The sequence below is a fragment of the Stegostoma tigrinum genome, chromosome 20 (genome assembly GCF_030684315.1).
Source record: "Stegostoma tigrinum isolate sSteTig4 chromosome 20, sSteTig4.hap1, whole genome shotgun sequence".
Taxonomy (NCBI): domain Eukaryota; kingdom Metazoa; phylum Chordata; class Chondrichthyes; order Orectolobiformes; family Stegostomatidae; genus Stegostoma; species Stegostoma tigrinum.
The window spans coordinates 43794800-43817995 of record NC_081373.1 but is presented as its reverse complement, the minus strand read 5'-3'; the positions used below and the strand labels follow the sequence as shown (position 1 = coordinate 43817995).

The following is a 23196-nucleotide window of genomic DNA, read 5'->3' as shown; positions in this document are numbered from 1 at the left end:
GATGTAATGGAGGAAGAGGTGGGGGATAGGGCCACTTTAGCTTTGGAAGAGGGATTGTTCCACGTATCCTCCAAAGAAGTAGGTACAGCTTGGGCCCATGCGGGTGCCCATGGCCACTCCCTTTGTCTGTAGGAAGTGGGAGGAATTGAAAGACAAGTTGTTGAGGGTGAGGACGAGTTCGGCTAAGCAGATGAGGGTGTCGAAGGGGACTGGTCGGGCCTGCAGGATGGCAAGAAGTGGAGGGCATTTAGGCCATCTTCATGGGGAATGCAAGTATATAGACACTGGACAACCATGGTAAAGACGAGGTGTTGGGGACCAGGGAATCGGACGTTTTAGAGGAGGTGGAGGGTGTGGGTGGTGTCATGGACGTAGGTGGGGAGTTCCTGGACCAAGGGAGAGAAAATGGAGTCGAGATAATTGGAGATGCATTCGGTAGGACTGGAGCAGGCAGAGACAATAGGTCAACCAGGGCAGTCAAGTTTGTGGATTTTGGGAAGGAGATAGAAATGGTCAGTGCGGGGTTGGGGACCGGTGAGGTTGGACGCTGTGGGTGGGAGGTCACCTGACGTGATGAGATTGTGGATGGTTTGGGAGATGATGGTTTGGTGATCGGGGGTGCGGTCATGATCAAGGGGCTGGTAGGAGGTGGTGTCGGAGAGTTGGCGCCTGGTCCTGGCAATGTAGAGGTCAGTGTGCCATACTACAATTGCACCTCCCTTGTCCACAGGTTTTATAGTGAGGTTGGGAATAGAGCGGAGGGCTGTCTGTTCTGGGCCGGGGTGGGGGGGGGGGGAGGTTGTAGTGAGTGAGGGGTGGAGAAGTTGAGGCGATCAATGTCACGACAGCAGTTGGAGATGAAGAGGTCGAGGGATGGCAGGAGGCCCTGGGGTGGTGTCGAGGAGGAGGGGGTGTGTTGGAGGTGGGAGAAGGGGTCAGTAGAGGGAGGATTAGGCCTACGATCAAAGAAGTAAGTGCAGAGGTGGAGGCGGTGAAAAACTGTTCAACGTCCAAGCATGAGTTGTATTCATTGATGTTCAGGTAGAGGGGGACAAAGGTGAGCCCTTTACTGAGGACTGATCGTTTGCTGTCAGTGAGGGGGAGGTCTGGGGGGATGGTGAAGACCTGGCAGGGCTGGATGCTATTGTCTCCAGCATCGGTAGCTCCTGTCTCTCATTCCGTATGTTCAATGCTCATATCATCTTTCAATTCTGTTCTTTAATGGAAACGTTACTCATGGTTCTGTGAGATCATGTTACCATCCTTTTATTTATTTCAGATATTTCAGGAAGAATTTGGGATCATAAAATCACACAACCTCAAACCAGGTGGTGACAAAATCCCAGTAACCAATCAGAACAGACAAGGCAAGCAAATGATGGTTCTTGTTCAACAGTCACACTTTATATTGCTAAGTTGTACAAAGGTGCACCGAATAGCTTAAAGCAATGGCAAGCAGTTACAAGCTTTATCAAAGTGTTGTAAATGTTTCTTTATTGTTCATTTTGCTGTCAGCAATCTTTATAGGAATCTATTGTCACTGTGCCCTTTTAAAGTCCATTTCTTTCAGCAAAAAATCTTGTCAGTAATGTTTGGTGAAGCAAATACCATGTTTGTGTCATTTAAGTTTGGCTTGCAGTTAAATTGCAAAATAATTAAAAGCAAAAAGGTTACAAGATTATAAACAAAACTTTAAGTTAAAATACTAAATTCTTGAATGTTGACATGCAATTTGAAAAAAATCTCAACTGAATGTAAGTCTTATTAAAGGCTAAGGGAATAATATATACAATGCTGTCTGTACAATGATATTTTACATTTCTCCCCCCCCAGAATATGTGCAGCTGTATATTGATTTTCTTCTCAACAAGTCCATATATAAACAGTTTGCAGCATTTTATTATGGGTTTCATAGTGTATGTGCCTCCAATGCTTTAATGGTAAGCATCTTCCAAACAGTTGTTCAAGTTACAAAGCTATTTGCTTCTCAGCTTCTCATTTGATTAACTCGGTTATATTATTTGTGCTGGTTTGGCTGTTTACTCACGGCTAAGCTCTAATTCCCACCAGATCATATTCATCCCTATCAGAATGTGTAAGATGAATCGACCTTATAGATTAGTCACATCTTGTTTTGAATTTTTAGTACTGCTTCAGCCTTGCTTCTTCCACCAACTAAAACATACCAGTGCTTGGGAGCAGTTGCACCATCACCAAATTCCTCTGCAGACCCATCTTGTGTTGGACACCCATCACTCTTCAATCATTGATAATGGGAACTGCAGATGCTGGAGAATCCCAGATAACAAAGTATGGAGCTGGATGAACACAGCAGGCCAAACAGCATGTTAGAAGCACAAAAGCTGACATTTCGGGCCTAGGCCCTTATCAGAAAATGTTTTCTGATGAAGGATCTAGGCCCGAAACATCGGCTTTGGTGCTCCTAAGATGCTGCTCGGCCTGCTGTGTTCATCCAGCTCCACACTTCGTTATCTCACTCATTAATCATTGTTGCTGCATTCCCATCTAATAGCCTTGTGGCAGTACCTCTTACACAGATGCGTTCCAAGAAGAAGGCCTGCTACAATCACACTGGCAACTACAGATGAGCAATAAATACCTGTCTTGTAAGCAATCCTAAGAATAAGCATAATGGGGGAAAAAAAATAACTCGACCAAGTGGAACAATGTTTGGAAATTCTTTGCTTGGCCCTAATGCTGCTTTCACTCCACTGAACTTCCTTTCTGTAGCTGATAATTAACTAATGTTATCCCAACTGGCACCAACTTAGGAATGTTATTCTGTAAGGAGGAGGAAAGAGTCATCAATTTTAGTAGCAACTAGTCACCAGTAAGCTGTTTGCCAGAACTCAGTATTGATCATATATGCTATCTGTCAGATCAAGCTCTACTTTTTTGGGGGGATAATGGGAACTGCAGATGCTGGAGAATCCAAGATAATAAAGTGTGAAGCTGGATGAACACAGCAGGCCAAGCAGCCCCTCAGGAGCACAAAAGCTGACGTTTCAGGCCTAGACCCTTCATCAGAGAGGGGGATGGGGAGAGGGTTCTGGAATAAATAGGGAGAGAGGGGGAGGCAGACCGAAGATGTAGAGAAAAGAAGATAGGCGGAGAGGAGAGTATAGGTGGGAAGGTAGGGAGGGGATAGGTCAGTCCGGGGAAGACGGACAGGTCAAGGAGGTGGGATGAAGTTAGTAGGTAGGAAATGGAGGTGTGGCTTGAGGTGGGAGGAAGGGATGGGTGAGAGGAAGAACAGGTTGGGGTGGCAGAGACAGGCTGGGCTGGTTGTGTGATGCAGTGGGTGGAGGGGACAAACTGGGCTGGTTTTGGGATGCGGTGGGGGGAAGGGGAGATTTTGAAGCTGGTGAAGTCCACATTGATACCATTGGGCTGCAGGGTTCCCAAAACCAGCCCAGCCTGTCTCTGCCTCCCCAACCTGTTCTTCCTCTCACCCATCCCTTCCTCCCACCTCAAGCCGCACCTCCATTTCCTACCTACCACCTCATCCCACCTCCTTAACCTGTCCGTCTTCCCTGGACTGACCTATCCCCTCCCTACCTCCCCACCTATACTCTCCTCTCCACCTATCATCTTTTCTGTCCATCTTCGGTCCGCCTCCCCCTCTCTCCCTATTTATTCCAGAACCCTCTCCCCATCCCCCTCTCTGATGAAGGGTCTAGGCCCGAAACGTCAGCTTTTGTGCTCCTGAGATACTGCTTGGCCTGCTGTGTTCATCCAGCTTCACACTTTATTGTCTACTTTTTTTTTGTTCTGTTTTGAAACAAATCTGCCTAACCTGTTGGATCAATTGAAAGCCTCCTTACACACCTTCAATACTGCTCATAAGTTCTGTATATTCACGGCTACATCTGTTAAGTGTACTTTTTGTTCAAAAAAGAAATTGTTACATTTCCCTGTCTCTCAGCCGTCATCCATTTTGATCCCATGCTAAAAATGTCTGTCTTGACAAAAAAAGAACAATAGAATTACGAATACTGGAAATCTGATACAAAAACAGAAAATGCTGGAAAATTTCAGGTTTGGCAGCATCTATGGAAAGAAATCAGAGTTAACATTTCGGGTCTAGTGACTATTCTTCACAACTGATGGTGGGTAGCTCTGTTCACTTCTGATGATGCCTCCCATTCCTATGCGTTTTTGTACTGGAGGTACAGTTTGTTCTAATCCAGAAAATAGTGTGGTGAGGGATGGCTAATGGAGTCTATTCTTTCCACACTTCATAATTTTTTTTATTTACATTACAACCATGCACCTGCAGTTCAATAGCCACATTTTCAGTCTGCTCATAGAAATTGGAGCACGAGTGAATCCCTAACACACTCAATAAATATAAAACTAGCACAGTTGCTAACTCTTTTAAAATAATGATATTTTAGATCATTTTTCTCTCCAACTCTAATCTCAATCTTGGTAAGGAAGTTGTCACTTTCATCCACTCAGTTTGACGATTATGAATGACATCACATTTTATCTCTGTGACGTCTTTTCCTAAGGGCTGAATTACAAAAAATCTTTCAAGATATTTCTTCCATTATTTACAATGTGTCCTGAATGTACTGGCAAAATAAAGTTAGAGAATGTCACTTTGTCCCAGTTCACATGAGTTTCTAACTCCAAAAACAGATATGTCTTTATATAAACTGTTGTTTATTCCCTTCACATTAGTACTTTATAAAGTTACGGAGGCTCAGATTTTTCCACTAGGAAGGTTATAAGTTGGGCAGACTACTCATTACTGATCTTTAATACAGGAAAGCATTGCACTGAGAAACTGTTGCAGCAGTGTCCTAGAGTTGTGATCACTGACTTTCAAAAAATGACTGGAAAGCTCTTCAGTTATTACTGCATTTTGCCATGTTGTTCATTGTAGAATACAAATGACAATAAATCATTATTCAATGATTCAATTGTATAGTTGCCTTAGGATTCCTGGGATTAATCAAAAGTTGCCTTGATGTAAAGGTTGGTTACACTAACCTCTTATCTGGTAGTCAGTTCATATATACTATTCCTGGATTAAGATTGAGATCAGGTGATAAAAGAATTGAGTTATGATAAACAGCGTATCTGTGAGTTGGTGTCACAACTAACACTATTTGAAGATTTTTCCATCTCTACTATTGTTGGAGAGGATTTTGGCTGAAAGAGAAATTTTTAAGTTATTATGACCAGATCCCAGACTAGGTTCTGCACTTTGTTACGTTTGTTACCCTAAACTGTCAAGCTCCCAAGTGAGGGAAGGTTGAACAGGCTTCCCTTGGTTATTTACTCCCCACCATGGTTGGTCATAACAAGGTTAATTTAGAAATAATCCTTTCCCTTGTGGATACCTTTCTCCCAGACCCAAGTAGACTTGTGTAGCTAATTTAACTAGATTTTATTGAATTAACAAAGAGTGAGTTAATGAATTAACAAAGAGTGAGTTAATGAATTACTAAATGCAAAAAGAATTAGAAAGGAGAAACATACACAGATTGGAAATAAGAAGTAAGCTAAAAAGTTGTGAAATTCTTTTTAAAATAAAGGTCTAAGAACCAGTTTCTAAATGTTCATGAAAAGCAGATGGATGAATATTGTGGCCATTGCACTTGAGGTTACCAGTGGCATTGACATTGGTACTTGTATCATCGCATTCATGTTTTTTTTTGTTTACAGGATGAGGGTGTTGCTGGCTGGGCCAACAGTCATTGCCCATCCCAAAAACGAGTTAAGAATCGACCACATTGTTGTGGGTCTAGAGTCCTGCAAATTGTTTGAGATTCCGTACTTTGTTTGTGAGTGAATTCCAGCAATCGGGATGAAAGAGTCAGAGATAATGGGAACTGCAGATGCTGGAGAATTCCAAGATAATAAAATGTGAGGCTGGATGAACACAGCAGGCCAAGCAGCATCTCAGGAGCACAAAAGCTGACGTTTCGGGCCTAGACCCTTCATCAGAGAGGGGGATGGGGAGAGGGAACTGGAATAAATAGGGAGAGAGGGGAAGGCGGACCGAAGATGGAGAGTAAAGAAGATAGGTGGAGAGAGTCTAGGTGGGGAGGTAGGGAGGGGATAGGTCAGTCCAGGGAAGACTGACAGGTTAAGGAGCTGGGATGAGGTTAGTAGGTAGATGGGGGTGCAGCTTGAGGTTGGAGGTAGGGATGGGTGAGAGGAAGAACCGGTTAGGGAGACAGAGACGGGTTGGACTGGTTTTGGGATGCAGTGGGTGGGGGGGAAGAGCTGGGCTGGTTGTGTGGTGCAGTGGGGGGAGGGGACGAACTGGGCTGGTTTAGGGATGCAGTAGGGGAAGGGGAGATGTTGAAACTGGTGAAGTCCACATTGATACCATATGGCTGCAGGGTTCCCAGGCGGAATATGAGTTGCTGTTCCTGCAACCTTCGGGTGGCATCATTGTGGCAGTGCAGGAGGCCCATGATGGACATGTCATCTAAAGAATGGGAGGGGGAGTGGAAATGGTTTGCGACTGGGAGGTGCAGTTGTTTGTTGCGAACTGAGCGAAGGTGTTCTGCAAAGCGGTCCCCAAGCCTCCGCTTGGTTTCCCCAATGTAGAGGAAGCCGCACCGGGTACAGTGGATGCTGTATACCACATTGGCAGATGTGTAGGTGAACCTCTGCTTAATGTGGAATGTCATCTTGGGGCCTGGGATAGGGGTGAGGGAGGAGGTGTGGGGACAAGTGTAGCATTTCCTGCGGTTGCAGGGGAAGGTGCCGGGTGTGGTGGGGTTGGAGGGCAGTGTGGAGCGAACAAGGGAGTCACGGAGAGAGTGGTCTCTCCGGAAAGCAGACGGGTGGGGATGGAAAAATGTCTTGGGTGGTGGGGTCGGATTGTAAATGGCGGAAGTGTCGGAAGATGATGCGTTGTATCCGGAGTTTGGTAGGGTGGTGTGTGAGAACGAGGGGGATCCTCTTAGGGCGGTTGTGGCGGGGGCAGGGTGTGAGGGATGTGTTGCGGGAAATACGGGAGACGCGGTCAAGGGCGTTCTCGATCACTGTGGGGGGAAAGTTGCGGTCCTTAAAGAACTTGGACATCTGGGATTTGTGGGAACAGATGCGGCGGAGGCGGAGGAATTGGGAATAGGGGATGGAATTTTTGCAGGAGGGTGGGTGGGAGGAGGTGTATTCTAGGTAGCTGTGGGAATCGGTGGGCCTGAAATGGACATCAGTTACAAGCTGGTTGCTTGAGATGGAAACTGAGAGGTCCGGGAAGGTGAGGGATGTGCTGGAGATGGCCCAGGTGAACTGAAGGTTGGGGTGGAAGGTGTTGGTGAAGTGGATGAACTGTTCGAGCTCCTCTGGGGAGCAAGAGGCGGCGCCGATACAGTCATCAATGTACCGGAGGAAGAGGTGGGGTTTGGGGCCTGTGTAGGTGCGGAAGAGGGACTGTTCCACGTAACCTGCAAAGAGGCAGGCATAGCTGGGGCCCATGCCCCTTCCCCTACTTCATCCCTAAACCAGCCCAGTTTGTCCCCTCCCCCCACTGCACCACACAACCAGCCCAGCTCTCTCTTCTCCCCCCACCCCCCACCCCCCACCCACTGCATCCCAAAACCAGTCCAACCTGTCTCTGCCTCCCTAACCGGTTCTTCCTCTCACCCATCCCTTCCTCCCACTCCAAGCCGCACCCCCAGCTACCTACTAACCTCATCCCACCTCCTTGACCTGTCCGTCTTCCCTGGACTGACCTATCCCCTCCCTACCTCCCCACCTATACCCTCCCTACCTCCCCACCTATACTGTCTCCACCTATCTTCTTTACTCTCCATCTTCGGTCCGCCTCCCCCTCTCTCCCTATTTATTCCAGATCCCTCTCCCCATCCCCCTCTCTGATGAAGGGTCTAGGCCCGAAACGTCAGCTTTTGTGCTCCTGAGATGCTGCTTGGCCTGCTGTGTTCATCCAGCCTCACATTTTATTATCTTGGGATGAAAGAGTCCTTTGCTTTTCCTCTTCCATTTTTTTTTGTCTGGTTTGTAGTATTTAGAATAAGGGAGGGATTTCTTCTCTTTTTTCTCTTGCTCTCTCTTTCTCTCGCGTTCTCTCGCTCGCGCGCTCTCTCTCACTTTCTAACATACACAGTCAGTCCTCCCATTCGTTCAGGATTGCATACTGTGTGTAATTGGATGACTGAGATGTGCTCTGACTTTTTTGTTGGACTGCTAGTTTCTACCTGTTATCTGCTGATTCTGATGTTTGGCGTGCAGATAGCCCTTTGTATTTCAGGAAGTAAATGCCCTTATTCTGATCTAGGTATACTACTGAATTTGGCACACTTCTCTGCAATCCCCACTGAACTAGGATTAGTCTCCCAGTTTAATGTAGTAGTGGAGTGAGAAATATAAGGATGCTGTGTTATTTGGTATGCATACTTCTGCTTCTGATAGTTCAGAATAATTCATGAGTAACCAATTATGTCTTTTCTCTGCCTGCTTAGCACTATGGTCAAACTACACTGCACAAAGTGAACATGTTTATTGTGTTCTAGACTTCACAAGTGCTGTACAGTGGCTGTTCCTATTAATAAATGTATCAGCAAATTATCGGAGATGGGTAGGCGCCCAGGGACAAGATCAATGTTTCTTTTGCATGTTGAGAAAGAAACAGTTAACGTTTTGAGTCTAGTATGACTCTTCCGAGTTGGCATGAACAGTTCTGAAGAAATCATAGTGGACTTGAAATGTTAACTGTTTCTCTCTTGACAGATGGTGCTAGAACTGTTGAATTTCTCGAATTTTCTGTGTTTATTTCAGATTTCCATCATCCTCACGATTTGGCCTGCCATGTAACATAAGTCTAATTTCCAGGACGTGGCAAAATCAGCCTTTGATGATTCTAGGGGTCCAATTGTGGCAGTGAATATTGAAGTCCCTATCCAAAATTCAATTGTCTGCCCTTGTTCCACTGGATACTTCCTCCAAATAATTATCAATGTAAAAAGAATATTTCTTAGATATTTCAGTGTGTATAGTAAGTGATCCATACTCAGTTATTTTTCTTGGCCTTTGGAATTTATATTGAAAACTGTCAGGACTGTGAACATATACCCACCCACTTCTGGTAATTCTATCTTACCAATGACAAAGTGTCTGTATTTTAAATAAACAACCAAAATCACACATCAAAATCTCACATCCAGTCATTCACTTTTGATACAAAATCAGTGAAGATCAAAACATTTAAAACATTACAGCTTAATAACTTGTGACCCTGTTCAATATTTCAAAACGTTAAAGTAATATTTTTTTTAAACAAATATAGGCTATTTTAAACAGCCTATAAGGCTAAGTTGATAAACAATGGAAAAAATTGATGTTTGAACTTTGCTTAGTACTATCATTTTCTTATTAACAACAGTTGTGCAACAGACCCCTTTCCTGTCGAAACCGATGTGTTATTCCACAATAACTATTGTCAATCTTCCTTGCAGCAACACTGCAACTTACTACTGACTGACTTCCCCTGATAAGAATAACTTATCACTTTGACATCATCCTCAGTCAGCTGATTGCCAAATTACAGACAACCATGTCTGTAATAGATCTACAGTATACTTATCATCTACAAGTTAATGCTTTCTCTAAAGAACTCATACACAACAGATTATTGATATCGAGTTTTGAGAAGATTTGTAGCTCAGGTTGAGTTTCTGGATGTGAGTTTGCTCGCTGAGCTGTAAGGTTAGTTTTCAGACATTTCGTCACCATTCTAGGTAACATCATCAGTGAGCCTCTGATGAAGTGCTGGTGTTATGTCCCGCTTTCTATTTATCTGTTTAGGTTTCCTTGAGTTGGTGATGTCATTTTCTGTTCTTTTTCTCAGAGGATGGTAGATGAGCTCCAAATCAATGTGTTTGTTGATGGAGTTCCGGTTGGAATGCCATGCTTCTAGGAATTCTCATGCGTGTCTCTGTTTGGCATGTCCGAGGATGGATGTGTTGTCCCAATCAAAGTGGTGTCCTTCCTCATCAGTATGTAAGGATACGAGTGATAGTGGGTCATGTCGTTTTGTGGCTAGTTGATGATCATGTATCCTGGTGGCTAGCTTTCTGCCTGTTTGTCCAATGTAGTGTTTGTCACAGTTCTTGCAAGGTATTTTGTAGATGACGTTCGTTTTAAGTTCATTAGCTGCTGTTTTAGTGTGTTGGTGTGTTTGTGGGTTACCCTGATGCCAAGAGGTCTGAGTAGTCTGGCAGTCATTTCGGAAATGTCTTTGATGTAGGGGAGAGTGGTTATGGTTTCTGGGCCTGTTTTGTCTGTTTGTTTGGGTTTGTTGCTGAGAACTCGGCGGACTATGTTCATTGTGTACCTGTTCTTTTTGAATATGCTGTATGGGTGATTTTCTTCTGCTCTTCATAGTTCTTCTGTGCTGCAGTGTGTGGTGGCTCGTTGGAATAATGTTTTAATGCAGCTTTGTTTGTGGGTGTTGGGATGGTTGCTCCTGTAGTTCAGTATTTGGTCCGTATGTGTTGTTTTCCTGTAGACGCTGGTTTGAAGTTCCCCATTGGCTGTTCGCTCTACTGTGACATCTAGGAATGGCAGTTTGTTGTTGTTTTCCTCCTCTTTTGTGAATGTTATGCCAGTAAAGGTATTATTGATGGTCTTGAAGGTTTCCTCTAATTTGTTTTGTTTAGTGATGACAAAGGTGTCATCCATGTAACGGACCCAAAGTTTAGGTTGGATGGCTGGCAGAGCTGTTTGTTTGAGTCTCTGCATTACTGCCTCTGCTAAGAACCCTGATATCGGAGATCCCATGGGTGTATCATTGGTTTGTCTGTAGGTTTTGTTATTGAGAGTGAAGTGGGTGGTAAGGCATAGGTCCACTAGCTTGTTGATGTCCTTGCTGATGAGGTTGGTGGTGTCTGGTGTATATAACTTCGGTTCTTCTAATAGTGTAGTCAGTGTTTCTTTGGCCAGGTTGATGTTGATGGATGTGAACAGGGCTGTTACGTCAAAGGAGACCATTATTTCATCCTCTTCTATCTTGGTGTCTTTGGTGTTCAGGAATTCTTGGGTGGAGCGAATGGAGTGGCGGGAGTCTTGTACTAGGTGTTTTAGTCTTTGGTGTAGTTCCTTGGCTAATCTGTAGTTTGGTGTTCCAGGTAGCAACACTATGGGTCTGAGGGGGGCTCCTGGTTTGTGAATTTTTGGTAGTCCGTAGAAGCGTAAGGACACACGTCCATCCTAGGACAAGCCAAACAGAGACATGCGCGAGAATTCGTGGAAGCATGGCATTCTAACCGGAACTCCATCAACAAACACATTGATTTGGAGCCAATCTACCATCCTCTGAGAAAAAGAACAGGAAATGACATCACCATCTCAAGTAAACCTAAACAGATAAATAGAAAGCAGGACATAACACCAGCACTTCATCGGAGGCTCACTGATGATGTTACCTAGAATGGTGACGAAATGTCTGAAAACTAACCTTCCAGCTCAGCGAGCAAACTCTCATCCAGATTATTGATACATGCACTGGACTGAGTTAACGTGGAACTGCCCTGAACCGATTGAAGTCCTTTGCAAACCTTCACCAATTGTATCAAATTCAGTACATTGAATTGAGATTCATGGTGTAGTCTTGGAAAATGTCCTGCTTCCCATATCTGGTAGTAGTATTAGAACCTTGAAGAAGAGTCTTATTTAATGTCTTATCCAGTAAATGGTGCTCTGTGCCTGGGAAATAATCATTTAGTAATTTTATTGAGTTGTTATTTTGTAATTTGTTTCAGTATAAGCATACCTGGCATTTCCATACTCTTATTTAATATGGTGATGTAATAAAGTCAAATAATATCCAAATAGAATGTTTTCTTAACCTCAGTGTTCCAGTTAGGTTTATTAATTCATTTAACCAGGACAAACTGTTTCTTTTGAAGCAGATGGAGTACATAGTAAAAATCTTTGCACTTATGAAATGTTAAAGTGAATTGATTCCTTTGTCGAGAGCAAAATTTCAATTTTGCTTTCAAATATGCAGAACAAGTGAACATCAGAGACTGATTCTTCCACAGCTACTGCTCCCAGAAGAAGTGGAAATTCTTGTGTGTGGGAGCCCTGAGCTGGACATTTATGCACTGCAGAAGATTACACAGTATGAAGGTTATTCCAAGATGGACCCCACGATACGGTAAGCAATTCAATTTTTCTCATATGAGCTCTGTTTTTGTAATAATGTCAGTTTTAATCAACATCTAGATTTGGTTTTCTTTAAACTTCTGATGTGAACGTAGGAAAATGTGTTTAAATACCACCCTTGTTTGCTAATATTCATAGATTTTGTTTGGGAGATCTGTTTCCAGACATGTCAGCCATGGCTCAGTAATGGCTTTCTCATCATTGGGTCAAGCAGTTGTGGGTTTAAATACTGTCACGTAAATTCTGTACTAGCACTTTTGTGGGATTGTCCCAATGCTGCGATGGCGTTTTACGTGAGACGTTAAGTGGAGGCTTCTTTTACCAAATTGGGTAGAAGTTAAAGATCTTGCAGCACAACTTTAGAGAATAACAGGGGAATTCTTCATGGTGGCCTAGCCAGTATTTATCCCTCAACCAACATCAGTAACACAGTTATTTTGACATTATCTTATTGCAGTTTGTGGGATGCTGCAGGCTGCTACATTTCCTACCTTAGAACAGCAACCACATTTGAAAGTATTTGGCTGTTTTAAAAAAAAATTACAGGGCATCTGGAGACCACGACGCTGCAACACAGTGCAAGACTGTCTTTCTAACTTATTCTTAAATCTTAGATCTTTGTCAATCTATCTTAATAACTGAAGATGGAGAGGTAAAGATGGGGCCAGTCTCAAAGGAGAAGGAAAGGTTGAGAAAAAAATTTGATTTGAGGATTTCAAACATTTTGAGAGGTCTGAATGGAGTAGATAGGGACTTACTTCGCAGTAGGGAAGCGGTTGCAAATTAGATTATATTAGTTGAGATGAATGACAAAAGAACCAGCAATGACCTATATAAACGCCTTTTAAATGGTGAGTGGTTAGGCCCTGGAAAGCACTGACTGAGATTGTGGAGGAAATAGCTTTGAACAGAAAATTATACCGGTGGGCTACACTGATAAGGCAAGGGGAGTAGGACTAGCTTTTCAAGAGTGCTGGCAACAGGCCTCCTTCTATGCTATAACCATTCTCTGATTTTCATCCCTAATTATAGTCCTAAAGTTTACTTATTAGATAGAAAGCTGTGCTTATCCACTATTGAGTATATTAAAGTTATAGGATTGTTTCCCCCTTTATAAATTCAGGCTTGAGATGTGGGTGTCACTGGCTGGCCAGCATTTTTTTGCCCATCTCTAGTTGTCCTTGAGAAAGTGGTATTGAGGTGCCTTCTTAAACAGTTGCAGTCCATGTATTGTAGGTAGACCTACAATTCCCTTATGGAGATAATTCCAGGATTTTTACTCAATAACACTAACAGAGCAGCGATAGATTTCCAAATCAGGATGGTGAGTGGCTTTGAGGGGAACCTGTCCTACTCCTCTTTCCTTTTCCCTGCACTGTAATTTTCCATTCCCTTTTGAAAGCTATTTCCACCACATTCTCAGATGCTGTCTAAGGAGTCTTGGTGAATTTCCACAGTGCATTTTGTGGGGATGGTCCACACCGCTGATACTGATCAGCAGTGGTGAAGGAATGTGGTCTGTGGATATGGTGCCAGTCAAATGGGTTTCTTTGTATGGGTGGTTTCAAGCTTCTAGATTGTTATTAGAGCTGCACTCATCCAGGCAAGTGGTGGGTATTCCGTCACACCCTGACTTATGTCTTGTAGATAGCGAACAGGCTTTGGGAATTCAGGAGGTGAGCTACCTGCTGCAGGATTCCTAGGTTCTGTCCTGTTCTTGTTGGCGCAGTATTTATGTGGTGAGTCTAGTTCAATTTCTAGTCAATTGTAACACCCTAGGATGTTGATAGTGGGGTTGTTTCACAATGGCAATGCCGTTGAATGTCAAGGGATGACAGTTAGATAATCTCTTAACAATAGTCAATGCCTGGCATTTGTATGGCATAAATGTTACTTGCCATTTGTCAGCCTCACCTGGATATTGTACAGCTCTTGCTGCATTTGGAAATTGTCGGTTTCAGTACCTGAGGAGTTCAGCATGGTGCTGAACATTTTGCAATCATCAGCAAACGTCCCCACTTCTGATTTTTATGATGAGGGAATGTTATTGATGAAGGAGCTGAAGATGATTGTCTCCTAGGCCAAATCATCTGTTTTTGAAAAACTCATCTGTCCTCCTGTAAAGAATTATATGTAAACACACAATTCACAACTTGCTGAAATTAATGTTGTCTGGATTGTTAGTTACAATAATAATGCAGATTTATTTTCCAGCTAAATGTAATTGATTATAGTAGGGCTGTGTGTTTATAACTTTATTATAGAGTGGATTGTTTCCTTTTTTTTTGTTTCTTCAGTTTAGAAGAATTTAAACAACATTGTTGAGGATTTACTGACTGATTCTAATTGCTTTGTGGAGTCACCAAGTGCTTTGACTAATTTTGTAGCCAGAAATTGTTACCAAGGTAATTAGACTCAACAGGAGGGACTCCAGTGAGATAGGGGCTGTTTTGTGCTGCAGGGCAACAGCTTAAATGTTGATTGTACAATTGTTGATTTAATGTAGATACCATCCCAAGATACTATACATGGGAGAAAATAGATGATGAACTGCATTGGAAGATTTAGGACAGATGGATGCATCAAATAGAAAGAAGGGCTTCCTACATTGCATGCATGAATAGTAGGGTCTAACAATTAAGACTAAGAATGATCTGTATGCAATAATTTCTGTTCACAGCTTCCTGGCAAAAATATATCCGGAATTTGGGTCCCAGGGAGAAAATGAGCAAAAAGATCAGTTTGAGACTGGTGGGCATTTGGGATAAGGAGTAAGTCAAACAGTCAGGGCTGACAGGAACAAAGCAGAGAACCAAGTAGGACTGAGAAATTAAACTGCATTCATTTCAATGCACGAGGCCTAACCAGTAAGGCAGATGAATTCAGGACGTGTTTGGGAACATGGGTCTGGAATATCATAGCAATTAGAGACGTGGCTCAGGAATAGACACGATTGGCAGCTTGTAGTTCCGCAGGGTATAGATGCAATAGAAGGATAGGAAGGGGGTGTGGTGGGGGGTGGGGGGGGTGCTGTTGTGAAGAGAAGAGGGGGAGTGGCATTTTTGATTAGAGGTGACATGAGAGCTATATTTTGGGATTCCTGGGAATACGCCCAATGAAGATATTTGGGTGGAACTGGGATACAAGAAAAGGATCATCACCTTATTAGGATTGTACTATAGTCACTCCATTGTCAGTGAGGAATTGAGAAAACAGATTTGTAAGGAGATCTCAGTTATCTGTTAAAATAATAGGGTGGTTATGGTAGGGGATTTTAACTTTCCAAGCATAGGTTGGGACTGCTATAGTGCTAAGGGCTTGGATGGAGAGGAATTTAAGTGTGTACAAGAAAATTTTCTGATTTCAGCATGTTGATGTACCTACTAGAGAAGGTGCAAAACCTGACCTCCTCTTGGGGAAATAAGGCCGCATGGGTGACTGAGGTATCAGTGGGGGAGTACTTTGGGGGTCAGTGACCATAATTCTATTAGTTTTAACATTGTGATGGAAAAGGGTAGACAGGATCTAAAAGTTAAAGCTCTAAATTGGAGGAAGGCCAAGTTTAACGGTATTAGGCAAGGACTTTCAAATGTTGACTGGGAGCAGATGTTCACAGGTAAAAGGACTGGCTGGAAAATGGAAAGCCTTCAGAAATAAGATAACGAGCGTCTAGAGATAGTATGTTCCAGTTTGGGTGAAGAGCAAGGCTGGTAGGTGTAGGGAATGCTGGATGACGAGACAAATTGAGGTTTTGGTGAAGAATAAGAAGAAAGCATAGACAGCAGGGATTGAGTGAATTCCTAGAAGAGTATAAAGACAGTAAGAGCGTACTTAAGAGGAAAATCAGGAGGACAAAAAGAGAACATGAGATAGTTTTGGAAAACTAAAGAGAACCCAAAGTGATACTATGAATATATCAAGGACAAAAGAGCATCTAGGGAGAATAGGGCTCCTTAAAAGATCAACAAGGCTGCCTATGTGTGGATCTGCAGCAGATGGAGGAGATATTAAATGAGTATTTTGTGTCAATGTTTACTGTGCAAATGGATATGGGAGATAGAGAACATGGGAAAATAAATAGTGAATTCTTGAAAAATGTCTGTTATTGAGCAGGGGGCACTGGGCATTTTAAAATGCATAAGGGTGGATAATCCCTGGGATCGGATTGGGTGGTACCCTAAAAGCTAGGGAAGTGATTGGGTCCCTTGTCGAAATAGTTGTATCAGCAATAGCCCAGGTGAGATGGCAGAAGACTGCAGGTCAGCTAACGTGGTGCCACTATTTAAGAAAGGTAACAAGGAAAAGCCAGGGAACTATATACCAATTAGCCTGACATCAGTGGTGGACAAGTTGTTGAAGGGAATTCCGAGGGACAGCATTTACATGCATTTGGAAAGGCAAGGACTGATTACGGATAGTCAACATGGCTTTGTGCATGGGAAATCATGTCTGTCTAACTTGGGTGAGTTTTTTGAAGTAACGAATAGGATTGATGAGGGCATAGCAGTGGATGTGATCAATATGGATTTCAATAAGGCATTTGACAAGGTTCCTCACTGTAGACTGACTAGCAAGGTAGATCACAAGGAATACAATAAGAACCTTTTACCTCCTAGTTCTTATTGTATTCCTTGTGATCTACCTTGCTAATCAGTCTACAATGAGGAACCTTTTTGAATACCTTATTGAAATCCATATTGATCACATCCACTGCTATGCCCTCATCAATCCTAGTCGTTACTTCAAAAAACTCAACCAAGTTAGACAGACATGATTTCCCATGCACAAAGCCATGTTGACTATCCGTAATCAGTCCTTGCCTTTCCAAATACATGTAAATGCTGTCCCTCGGAATTCCCTTCAACAACTTGTCCACCACTGATGTCAGGTGGTTGTCAAGGTTGCTTTTCAGACTGGAGGCCTGTGGCACACCACTGGTCATAGGAATCGATGCAGGGTCCATTGCTTTTTGTCATTTATATAAATGATTTGAATGTGAACATCGGATGTATCGTTAGTAAGTTTGCAGGTGACACCAAAATTGGAGGTGTAGTGGACAGTGAAGATTACCTCAGAGTACAATGGGACCTTGATCAGATGGGCCAGTGGGCTGAGGAGTGGCAGATGGAGTTTAATTTAGAAAAATATGAGGTGCTACATTTCGGAAAAACAAAAGAAGGCAGGACTTATACACTTAATGATCAGGTCCTGGGGAGTGTTGCTGAACAAAGATAACTTGGAATGCAGGTTCATGGTTCCTTGAAAGTGAAGTTATGCATAGACAGGATAGTGAAGAAGGCATTTGGTATGCTTGCTTTTATTGGCCAGTGCATTGAGTATAAGAGCTGGGAGGTCATATTGCAGCTGTACAGGACATTGGTTAGGCCATTTTTGAAATATTGCATGCAATATATGCAACATATTGCATATTGTTCTGGTCTGCCTGCCGTAGGAACGATATTGTGAAACTTGAAAGAGTTCAGAAAAGATTTACGAGGATGTTGCCAGGTTTGGAGGGTTTGAGCTATAGGGAAAGGCTGACTAGGCTAGGGCTATTTTCCCTGGTATTTCGTAGGCTGAGGGGTGATGTTAAATTGATGTATAAAATGATGAATCATTGATAGGGTGAATAGACAAGAGTCCGTTCCCTGGTGTCAGGGAGTCCAAACTAGGGACATGAGTTTAAGGTGAGAGGGGAAAGTTTTAAGAGATTCATGGGGTAACTTTATTTACACGGGGTGGTATGTGTATGAAATCAGCTGCCAGAGGAATTGATGGAGGCTGGTACAAGTGCAGCATTTATAAGGCATCTGGACGGCTTAGAGAACCATCTTTAGAAAAGAACTTTAGAAAAGTTTAGAGGGATTTAGGCCAAATGTTGGCTAATGGGAATAGATTAATTTAGGATATCTTGTTGGCATGGACGAGTTGGACTGAAGGGTCTATCATTGTTCTTTCTTTCACCGCTGGGAACTAGGTTCCAATCCAGTTCAGATAGGTGTGATGGAAATCTGCTTTACACGGCTGTAAGGTCCTATATAATATCATTTTACATGTCTGAACCAAGTTACCAAAGATGCACATCACAAAACCAGAACTCTCGAATAGTTGGTGTGATGATGGAAAATGTATTGGAGGCTGGAAGCATCTCTGCTGTAAAGTTATATCTTTGCACATTTTGGAGGCAGACAAAAGATAGATGCTAAGTAAACATAACAACAAAGTGTGGAGCTGGATGAACGCAGCAGGCCAAGCAGCATCTCAGGAGCACAAAAGCTGACGTTTCAGGCCTAGACCCTTCATCAGAGTCTAGGTCTCGGCCCGAAACGTCAGCTTTTGTGCTCCTGAGATGCTGCTTGGCCTGCTGTGTTCATCCAGCTCCACACTTTGTTATCTTGGATTCTCCAGCATCTGCAGTTCCCATTATCATAGATGCTAAGTAACTTGGCTTACATCAGAGTGAGACTGCTATTACCCATGTAACATTGGTATGGAACTAAGCACAACGACCTGGGAATTTCCAAGGAAGATTACCCTTAATGAGCTAAAACCAACCAGGGAATAAGTGACAGTTAGAATATTTGCTGGAATGTGACCTGCAGCCAATAGGACCGACATTGCCTTGGGGTGTTCAAAGGCACAACAGTCTGAAATCTCATTCCAAATTGACCCTGATCTACTTTCAGAACAGCTACCTCTTCTAAAGGTAATCTCCATCTCAGCTCTCAGGAAATAATGCAGCACATCAGTATTCAGCACACAAAAAGCAACCTGTTCTATCTGCTAAAAAGCAAGCTACCTAACATCTAAGCAATAATAAGAACTGCCAATATTGGAGTCAGAGATAACACCGTGTGGAGCTGGACGAACACAACAGGCCAGGCAGCATCAGAGGAGCAGGAAAGCTGATGTTTCGGATCGGGACCCTTCTTCAGAAATGGGCCATTTCTGAGGAAGGGTCCTGACCCAAAATGTCAGCTTTCCTGCTCCTCTGCTGCCTGGCCTGCTCTATTCGTCCAGCTCCACACTGTGTACTACCTAACTTCTAACACTGTTACACCCTTTCACAACTTGTAAGTGTGATACTTGTTCCTCCCTGAATTATTCAGTTGGAGTAATGGGTTAAGCGAACGTAATCTTACCACATCAATATTTTATTGACCTCAATCAAATAGGATAAATGGACATTTGCTGTAGAATATTGAGAGTTATGTCAGAGAATGTTGTGGGATTTGTCACTATTGTAAAAATAAGAGCAAAGTTTTTTTTGATCAGGCTGTTAGATGTGGATTGACTTTGAGCCGTGTCAAGACAGAAGCTCCAAAGAATAAGATTATTCTCTCAGCTTTTTAGTTTTAGAGCATCAACCATGTAGCCATAAACCTTCAGGAAGAGAAGTGTAACCGTAAGAATATTAACAGGGTGGTCAAGCAATGTGCTGTACTGAATTCCCTCTTGTTTTAAAGCATATCGGCATTGAAAACAACCTAGAAACTGATTTATTGGTAGGACCACAATCTGTGTACCTACGCACAATCTAATAACTTCCATGAACTACACAAGTGGTCAATTTGCCATTGTATGTGTGACAAAGAACATAGCTTTGCTGTTCAAATGAGCATGAACCTAAATGGTTTAGCTAACTGCCCTTAATGGGACCAGTCTCATCCATATCCTAGCCACGTAATCGCCTGCTTCATCTACGTGCCAAACGTGCAGAAGCTGAACATTGAGTTTAATGTATTTTGAGACTCTGAGCCTCCATTTTAAAACGTGAATATTTAAGAGTCTGCCAAGCAAAGCTTTTTCACAGGATACTGTGCAATACATATCCCTGTAACAGTCCACAGCATTTATGAACTACAAATTCAAAAGCCTATCGTACATGACTATGCAGGTGTAGTTAGTGGACTCCTCCATTGCTGTTACTGTAACTTGCAAAATTTAGGGGGAGTATAAATGACGGGCGATAACACTTTTGCCCACATAAGCAGCTGTTTATATTGGAGTCTTTCTATGCACCAAGTTAACCCTAGTTCCATATTCACTGTGCACTTACTCAATTGATAGTGTCATTGCGAGGTGAAACTTCGGACCCAATCCACAATTGTAGTGTAAAAGCACCCTTAATCGAATAGAATTTCTTTTATTTTTTCTTCGGATGAGAATGCTATTTGCTACGCCAACACTTATTCCTCTTCTTTAATGTCCTTGAGAAGGTGGTAATGTGCTACCTCTTGAATCACTGCAGTAGGGGTGCAGATACACCATAGTGCTGTTAGGAAGGGAGTTTCAGGATTTTGATTGAATGAAAGAACAGCAGTATGATTCCAAATGACTTCTAGGCAGTAGAGGTTGGGTGTGGCTGGTGCGGTCAAAGGAGTCTTGACTAATTGCTATAGTGCTGTTTGGATTTGATACACTGCTGCCACTGTGGTAGTTGAAAAATTGAATATTTAAGGTGATGCCCCATTTATCTGAGCAAATGGAGAGTGTTCCTTCACGCTCTTGACTTGAATGATAGAATGAATAAATATTTCCATACGCTATATGGTGGTTTTTGTTTTTATTATTCTTTTCATTCTTTCACGTAGGTACTTCTGGGATGTGGTTTTAGGATTCAGTCTTGAGTTCCAGAAACAACTTCTGCATTTTACTACAGGAAGTGATAGAGTTCCAGTTGGTGGACTCGCTGATCTTAGTTTTAAAATTACGAAGATTGATGTGCCCACTGATTGGTAAGATGTTTTCATTAAATGTAATTTCCATCTGTTATACATTCTTTCCAACATTTTCATCTCAGAAAATAACAATTGCTTACGGCTCCAAGTAGACAAAAAGATAATGTCTGAATAGAATCAGATTAGTCAAATGCTATTGTATAAATGTACTGTAGTTCTGTCTGCAAAATATATTTGAAAGCAATCATTCATGTTACAGTTGTACAGTAATGGAAATCATGTCCTCTTACAAATACACTAGCATTCTAAAGAATGTGTTGAATACAAAAATACAAAATATATTTTGCAAATCAGCCTCTGTCTTCTCACTTCATTTCTGAATATTGTTTCTCATGTAGCTTTTGCTTTTTATTTTGATCTGTGCCCTTTCCTTCCCCATCCTTTTCCTGAATTTCAATAGTTTCTTCCTATTTCCTCTGAGACTTCTCATGATTTTGATTTCTCCAACAAATTTGCCCTCAAACCTACTTTTCTCCAAAGAAAACAGTTCTAATTTCCCCAGTCTGTCTTTGTAACTGAATTATCTCATAGTCATAGAAGCATAGAGCTGTATGGCATGAAAATGGATCCTTTGGTCCAACTTGTTCATGCTGACCAGATATCCTAAATTAATCTAGATTCTTTTGCCAGCATTTGGCCTATATCCCTCTAAACCCTTTTTATTCACATCGTAATTGTACCAGCCTCCACCACTTCCTCTGGCAGCTCATTTTCATACATGCAGCACCCTTTGTGTGAAAAGGTTGCCTCTATTAGGTCCCTTTTTAAGTCTTTCCCCTCAAACCCTCCAAGCCAGGCAACATTGATTTTAAGTTTTTTCTGAACCCTTTCAAGGTTCAAAATGTCCTTGCGTATAGCAGGGAAACTAGAATTACATGCAGTATTCTAGAAGTGGCCTAACCAACATCCTGTACAGCCGCAACATAACTTCCCAACTCCTATCCTCAATGCACTAACCAATGAATGCAAGGGCACCAAACGCTGCCTTCACTATCTTGTCTACCTGTGACTTTACTTTCAAGGAACTATGAACCTGAACTCCAAGGTCTCTGTTCAGCTTTGCTCCCCAGAATCTGACCATTAGATCTATAAATCCTGCCGCGATTTGTCTTTCCAAAATGCAACACCTCATGTTTATCTAAATTAAACTCCTTCTGCCACTCCTCAGCCTACTAGCCCATCTGATCAAAGTCCCGGTGTATCCTGAGGTAACCTTCTTGGCTGTCCATTATACAACGAATTTTGTTGTCATCTGCAAACTTACTATCCATTTCCCCGATATTCACATTCAAATCATTTTATATAAATGACAAAAAGCAGCGGAGTCTTAGAGTCATGAAGCATGGAAACAAACCGTTGGTCCAACCAGTCCATGCCAACCGTAATCTCAGATTAAACTAGTCCCATCTACCTGCTTCTGGCACATATCTCTCCAGACCTTTCCTAAGGATCTTTTAAATCTTGTAGCTGTACTAACATAAACCACTTCTTCAGGGAGTTCATTCCATATGTGAGCCACCTTCTTGTGCAAAAAATTTGCCCCTCATGTCTTCTTCAAACCTCACTCCTCTTGCCTCAAAAATATGCCTGCTAGTCTTGAACCACCCTCCTTCCCCGCGCGCCCCCCCCCCCCCACCCCCATCCTAGGGAAAAGGCACTAACCATTAACCTCTCTGATGAAGGGTCTGGGCCCGAAACGTCAGCTTTTGTGCTCCTGAGATGCTGCTTGGCCTGCTGTGTTCATCCAGCCTCACATTTTATTATCTTGGAATCTCCAGCATCTGCAGTTCCCATTATCTCTATGCTACCACTACTGTCTCCTACCATTAAGCTTCTCATGTATCCAATTAGCAAGCTCACCCTGATTCCTTGGAACCATTCTTGTGAATCCTTACTACTTCCTCTCTGATGCCTTCATGTATTTATTAGAGACGCAGAACTGGATGCAGTACTCTAGTTTTGCCTGAAGCAGTGTCATTTACAAGTTTAACCTAACCTTTCTGCTCTTGCACTTTAATCACTATTTAGCAAAGCTTAGTATTCATCCCTGTCTCCTTCAATGACTTTCGTGCAGTGTTTCCTTGAAGTTGCACAGTGGATGCACTGATTTCGGTTTTAACATTTAGAGGATGCAAGCTTCACTGGCCACACCAGCATTTATTGCCCATCCCTAATTGCTCAGAGGGCAGTTAGAAGTCAACCAAATCGCTGCGAGGTCTAAAATCAATTGTAGACTAGACTGAGCAAGGACAGTAGTTTCCTTCCCTAAAAAGGATATTAG

The 23196-nt window shown here is 42.6% G+C and overlaps 1 protein-coding gene across 3 annotated transcripts in view; it reads left to right on the top strand.

The window, feature by feature from the left end:
• Positions 1-23196, top strand: part of hectd2 (HECT domain containing 2) — a 127546-nt gene that overhangs the window by 93114 nt on the left and 11236 nt on the right. For all 3 annotated transcript variants that reach the window (XM_048551157.2, XM_059653138.1, XM_059653139.1), the window contains 4 exons: positions 1280-1367; positions 1834-1940; positions 12051-12166; positions 20769-20912. In XM_048551157.2, coding sequence (XP_048407114.1) covers positions 1280-1367; positions 1834-1940; positions 12051-12166; positions 20769-20912 — 455 coding nt within the window. The remainder of the gene's footprint in view (positions 1-1279; positions 1368-1833; positions 1941-12050; positions 12167-20768; positions 20913-23196) is intronic.